The 7,210-nt window shown below is 34.4% G+C and overlaps 1 protein-coding gene across 1 annotated transcript; it reads right to left on the bottom strand.

The window, feature by feature from the left end:
• Positions 1–727: 727 nt before the first annotated feature.
• Positions 728–6,533, bottom strand: LOC133689315 (uncharacterized). The gene is made up of 2 exons (XM_062109129.1): positions 6,385–6,533; positions 728–3,037 (listed from the first exon to the last, which is right to left on the bottom strand). Coding segments are annotated over exons 1-2 (2,121 nt in total). The 5' UTR covers positions 6,387–6,533; the 3' UTR covers positions 728–918.
• Between the last annotated feature and the right edge of the window lie 677 nt (positions 6,534–7,210).

Raw genomic sequence — 7,210 nt, 5'->3', positions numbered from 1 at the left:
GGAGGATCAACTTGATTTGACCCAAAATTAAAAAAAAAAATCAAAGCAATCTTGTTTTGATAAAAATTAAATAAATAAAATTAATAAATTTTTTACTTAACTTGTTTATAGTTTGACCTGAGTATTTGGCCGGGTCAGGTCAAATAAAATCCTTAGTTTATTTTTTGGCCATGATTTTTTTTGTTTTATTTAGAGATTGTGTGACACAACAACTTGAAAATGTACTTCCTAAAATATTGCCTAAAATAAACTATTTACTCTCATCGCAAGCTACATATAACTTTACGATAGGTTTATAATATATATTAAGGGTTATTCGCAAGACAAAAATATATAGAATAAATAACTAAATTACTTTCTCTAATCACAAGCCAAAACTAAGTATTAGGAACAGAGAGGTTTTTATCTTTTATTGCCTAAAATATTTGTAATTCTCAAATTCTTTGCTTTAATTCTCATCAGATTGAAAAAAAATAAAATAAAGGTTGTTCCAAAAGAGAAAGCATAATTCACTTTGTTCTTATTATTTACAACATTCTATAAAATGTTTCTCTAGTTACCATCCATGTCCACTATTCCAAAAAACTTTTTCAAGCTCTCTACTTTGAGCACTATATCAGCAATCACAAATATTCCAGACTTTCTTCGGACATGAGTATAAATTTCTTGCTCCCCATGGAAGGTACTGCAACTTAATTAAGAATTTAAAAGTAGCTCGAGGAAAAACTGATTGAAAGGATATATATATTATACATATTGACTCGGGCCTCTCCCCAGTGATAATATTTTCAGTTCTGAAATGAGAAAAAAAAGGTTACAAACTTTCAATACATGAAAACAACGAAATAAAGCTAAAAGGCATAGTATAACAATACATGAGAAAGTTCCATCCTTATTGAAGCATTAAAAATAACAGTACTACTCCACAGTAATATACCTCAGACCCAGGGAGCTAGGTTTTTCAGACTCAAGAATACAACCAAGCCTTCTAGACCGATCAGCTAATTGTTCATTTATTGCAGGTGGACATTGCTTGCTTAAACCGAGATGTGCCATGAGAAGACAGACATGAGTGAGTAGCTCCCCACCTCGGGCAAGTGCATGAATGTGCTGCTTCCATCCACAATGACTTGCGGCATGCATCAACATGTCCACCCACACTTCACTTATCATTTCCCATTTCTCGTCATTTGACCAACCATCCCGTGTCTCCAATGACTGCAATGACACAGCAAGCATGCAACCATCTAGTAGGGCTGACATTTCTCCTTTGCCTTGTTCTTCAATTTCCTTTAACACGGTAGACGGACTTTGAAGCAATTCTTTGAAAAAGGCTTTCACTTCAGCTTCCTCAAACGATAATGCATTCAATTCTTCCAAGGAAATGTTGAGCTTCACTTCTTTATGTGTATTCCAGAAAAGGAGACGATGCAAATGAATTCTCGTATCATCATACCTTGTTTCGCTGGGCTCTCTCGCTAACATGGTTGGACAATTAACCAGGAGATACAACATGTAATCGGATAATAATGTGCTGTTCAATATTACACCTTTTCGCTTCTTGTGAAAACCATTCTTCTGATCAGAATCATATAAGTAACAAACATGAGTAGCAATGTGCCAAGTGAGGAGGCTATGAATGAATTCTACACCATCCACACTCCATCCAAATTTACCGATGCAATCCTTGCTTTGAAGTGCCTCGTGACCTCTCTTGTTCAACAGATTCTTGAGGACAGCGAAATCACTGGTATCGGGATCGTACCTTGAACGTTTATCCTTGACTTGTTTGAAGATCAATTCTTTTAAATCCTTGCCCAGTACTTTTTTCCGGCTATCAATGTTCCCAATGATCCATGGAAAGTACTTCTTAAGAAGCTTGTTCACTGGTTTGTTTGATTGAGCACTTATTAGGTTGTGTTGTCCCATAGATCCTGACCACCATCTTTTTCTCTTCCTACAAAATGTTAGTAACAGAGAAAGACAATTGATTCCACGGGGAATACCACCAGCTCTTTCACTAGTACTGGTAAGCCAAATCATAGTCCAGTCGGAAAAGAGATGCATAATGATGGAATAAGTTTCAAGGCACACAACTCCACCCAGCAACACGTAAGATATAATCTTATCATTTTTCGAATAGACACTAGTGCTCTTTGCCATTATTGAGAAGGAAACTAATGCAGAAATAGATGATAAGAAGGTGGTAGAGCGGAGAATGACGCGAGACCTGGAAATCGTTGTCACCTTAGAATAAAGCCGATCATACTTGAATCCCAGCTCAACTTCTGTCAAGTGGAAGGCTTCCTCCGCTTCTTTTTTAGAAACCAAATCATAGGTGAATTTTTGATCCAATCTCACGAGATCAAAATTCTTGGACAGTATCTGGAACGTTTTATATAAAATATGAGCCTCATGGAGATATATGACCTTACTTCTTGTATTCTTGTAGCAGGGTAATATATCTTTAATCTGGAAGCAATGTACTTCCGCACAAGGTGGTGGCGACACATTATTGTATTCGTGGATTCTCGTCAAAACCCAAATCCTTTCACCATATTTGATGATTCCTGAAACAAAGATGGGAATGAATACCGACATGATGACATTGTTGTTCCATAACCTGAACAAGACATAACAAGCCACACCAACTCGGGTTACTAGCTGAAAAAGGCGAACTATCAATAAATTGCTGGCTCGATCCGTTGAATAAACAGGAATAGTTCCAGGGCCACCAAGGTGAACAAGAAGGATTGGAGCCCAAAATACAGGAATTAATTTCGGATTTGCGGAGTCGGCTTCGCTGCGAGCAAGGATACCCAACGAAAAAGTTGCCACCCAATCTGCAGACAGGTATGCTACCCAAAGAAAAGTCCCAAGCAAACGTCCATTAGTATACTTCCGTCGGTCTCCAAAAATGGTGAGCAAGATTTGCAGAAGGAGACTGAGTAACATTAATGACCGAATCTGCCATTCATTCCATAGTTCTACAATATCTTGAGACAGATGGGCCACATCAATCTTTGACGACACGTCCCTAGCAAACACATTTTTCATGAATAAATCAGCATAGTTACAAACAATTTGATCAAAACGAACTTGAGAAAATTAAAAACAACATACAAAAGGACCATTTTTTTTTTCTTTTTCCTTATTTTATATATATATATATATATATATATATATATAACCTTTTAGTTGAAGAATTAAAATTAATGAATAAAAGGAAAACGTAGATGAACTCCTAAAATATATGAAAATAGAATTATATATATAACTTTTTAGTTTAAGAATTAAAATAAATGAATAAAAGGAAAACGTGGACGAACTCCTAATATCTATGAAAATAGAATTATTAGTCCTTGTCTCACAGTCTAGACAGACAAACACATATTATCTCTCACACTCACTGTTACATGGCTTTCTAGAGAGAGAAGCTCCGACCTCTCTCTATAAAGCAAATAAGAAAAAGCCAAAGAGAGAACAAAACCTTATGGGGGCTGCCCTCGGCTAAATATAGTCGGCGGTAAGCCCCTTAACATCTTTTTAACATTTTTTTTCCCTTTTGTTAATCTTCCCCTTTTTTTTTCAGATCTAGATCTAATTTTTTTTACTAGTTCCTTGAAGTTGTGGCCATAGGTGAAGTGGTTAGTATGTTTGTAGTATTTGGAGAAGACTTTCCTCCTTTGAGCTGCCAGTGGTTCTTTTTTGGGTAAGAATGGGGCTGTAATTTATGGCCGAAATTGGGTGTGATTTTTGTTGCAGGTAGCTGCTTGTGATGAGGGGAAAGTTCGGATATGTTGTGGGTCTCCTGGAACCTGTTTGTGAGGGAGAAAAGAGAGGCAAGGCAGGGTTATATGCGGGGCTACTGGTAGCAACGGAGAGTAGATCGGGGGCTGGGTTTTTGGGAGGAGATCGGGTCTGTTGAGGGGCCGCTGATGTCGGCTTCAAAAGAGGAAGGAGAAAACGGGCAGCTGTGGTTTCTTAGCTGGTTTGGCGTCAGTTTCTTTACGGTGCTACTGCTAGTAATAGTGAGGAGATCGGGTGTTTGGATTTTGGGAGAAGATCGGGTGATTTATGGGCTATCAGTTTGAAAGGAGGAAGAAAGGGACGGCTGGTGTTTCCAGATGGTTTTTGGCATTGGTTTGATGGTGTGGAGGAAGAGAGTGGCATGGCTGGTGGGTCTGGCTAGGATGGTTCAGGCTGGAGGGAGAGAACTGGGAAAGGGTAGAAATTAATTTTATTTTTCAGGGTTGTATGGAATCCTTTGTTTTCAAATTTTAATTTTGGTGGTGATTACCCTAAATTCACCTAGACTCAAAGATGATGCCTTGACAAGCGCATCTGAGTTCAGTCTCTTTTCTTTAATTAAAAAAAATAAAAAATCATTAACTACAAATACTATATAAATTTTTTAAACTTTAAATTTAAAATTTTTTCATTATATATATATATATATATATATATATATTAGAGTTTATATTTTTAAAATATTATTTTTTATTTTAAAAAATATATTTAAATATTTGAAAGTTTTCAAATCTATAAAAAAAATTTATATAGGTATTAGCTATAAGTTATCTTAATCCAATAGGCATTAGCATAAGCTATCAAGCATCATGTATAAGCTATTAATTTTCTTAACCAGAGAGAATAAGTTAGATTATTAGAATCAATAAATTAATTGATTATTCAATATATAAGTTTTGCTTCTAAACTACTTAGATTTTTTAGAATATTATTATTGATGCTGTTTATGAGAAAAATAAAAAAAAACAATTTATTTATATTTGTTAAAAGTTTTTTTTATGGTTGATGAAATCACAACGCTCTGGTAGCTATGACAACAACTATGTTTATGGCTATATTTATGAATACACAAACGACTATGCTTTATCGCTATGCTCATGGTTATGCTCCAAGGCTATGCCTTCAATATTTATGATGGTTACACATGAAAAGATGTCACTTGGACTTGAAGGGTTTTGAAGATGCATAAAAGGTGAACTCCACTTGCTGGACGAGCTCCATCTCCTGATGAGTTCCACCTATTAGGTGAGCTTTACTTACTTGAAACTTTTTAAGTGATTGGTCTAAGGTTTTCTTAGAGCAATAATACCATTTTTTAAGGGATTGTTATGAGGTCTTTTCAAGTGCAATTACATCATTTTTCAAGAAATTAGTATGAAGTCTTCCTAGTGTAATACCCCACAATTACCAAGGAAATGATTGACTTGGTTTCATAGACTTGGTTTCATAGTGCAATAACATCACTTTTTAAGAGACTAATATGATGTCTTTCTAGTGCATAACACCACTATCCAAGGAATTGGTATGAGATATCCTTAGGATAATAGCCTCATAATTGGTATGAGGACTAATATGAGTTTCTCTAATAGGAGTTGAGTTTCTCCAATAAGCTAGAAGATGAGAGTTCCTTCAAAAAGAGTTGAGTTCCTTTAATAATTTTGGAGATGGGAGTTCCTCTAAAAGGAGTTCTTCCAATGAGAGTTCCTCCACTAAGTTTATAGATAAGAGTTTCTCTAATGAGTTCGGAGATGAAAGTTTTTCTAATGAGTTCGGAGATGAGAGTTTCTTTAATGAGAGTTGAGTTTCTCCAATGAGTTTGAAGATGAGCGTTCCTCTAATTAAAGTTGAGTTCCTTTAATGAGAGTTTTTCTAATATGAGTTTCTCTATTAAGTTCAGAGGCGAGAGTTCCTCTAAAGGAAATTATTTTAATAGGAGTTGAGTTCCTCTAAGGCTATAAATACCAAATACAAAGATATTGTGCAATTATGTATTACAATAACCTAATGAATATAAATTGGATTTTACAATATATATATTTTTTATAAATAAAAAGGTGTCATTGATAAAAAAAAAAAAAAAAAAGGAACAAGTTGGAGAGGCTACAGACCAAATATCACTATATCTACATTATATATTGCAATAGAAAAATATCTAAATTTAGTGAACATGTCAATAATTAAATCAAAACCCTAAATTTTCTCATGTAAATTAATTCAGAAGATGAAAAATGGAGTGTAGAGATGCCATAAACCAAATAGTATCAATTACTCATGCATATAAATACAATAAAATAAGGATTTAAGCCTTTCACAAAAAAACACCTAAAAATATGTGTAAAAACTATTTGTTGAAACCTATGGTGAGAAAATGAGGTAACTTTCTTGAAATTAAATGTAATATAGCTTGAATTTAAGGTAGAAGGGATAGAAAAAGAAGCAGATACATTTTATATATATAAAAAATCATTCATTTAAGCCAACCTTTCAACTTAATAAAATAGCATCACCTTTATATCCACCAAAAATAACAGTAACATAAAAAATTAATGCATATACAAAAGCATATAGACATACATTCACACAGGACTTGCAGCGCCAACGTTTGTTGAAGTAAATGTCTGCCGACTACGCTGCTGTGTAAACAGCTTGAGTTTCGTTCCCAATCCTGGGGCCACAAATTTGTGTTTTATTTATAGAGATGGTGATTTATTTAACGATATTGTGCAACACTACGAACTTGAAAATGAAATTCCTGTCACGAAGCAAAATGTTAAACGTTTTTTATACTGCTTAGAAGGAATAGAATAAATAATTTACTGTCTTCACAAGCTATATACAACTTTATGAAATGTTTATGGTACGTACATATGAATGGTGAGTTATTCCGCTGAATAGGGTCTTTCCCACCAGCTATAGAATAAATTAATTTCTCTAATCACAAGCTAAACCTTGAGGACTTGGATCCCTGGCTTTAATTTTCTGTGTTTCTCTTTTGATCTGTACCTTTCTTTTTGGCCACTCTCTTGATGGACTTTATACCAATATATCTTCTCAATAGTAGCCAAAAACCATACCTGGATATTATACGTGCAAGAGCATTAATAGTGGGGATTGTTATATATACACTAAAATTGACCAAAAAATTATAAAGTTTAGATGTTTAGACCAAGAAAAACATGCCAACTGATATGTTTTACAAGTCCTGCGGTTTCCTGAAAAATTGGGTTATGAATTAGTATATAGATACCTTACTTTGGCATAGTTTCTCAAAACAATATCACAAGCACAGAACTTTGATATTGAACTCCTGTAGAACGATGATTAATTAATTACAAGTTACAAAAGAGAGGATATGTTGTTCTTTCAGAATAATTTACTTTCTCTTGTCACAAGGCAAAAC

The sequence above is a fragment of the Populus nigra genome, chromosome 3 (assembly GCF_951802175.1).
Source record: "Populus nigra chromosome 3, ddPopNigr1.1, whole genome shotgun sequence".
NCBI lineage: Eukaryota > Viridiplantae > Streptophyta > Magnoliopsida > Malpighiales > Salicaceae > Populus > Populus nigra.
The sequence above is the reverse complement of the archived record's forward strand: the minus strand, read 5'-3'. Positions and strand labels throughout refer to the sequence as shown.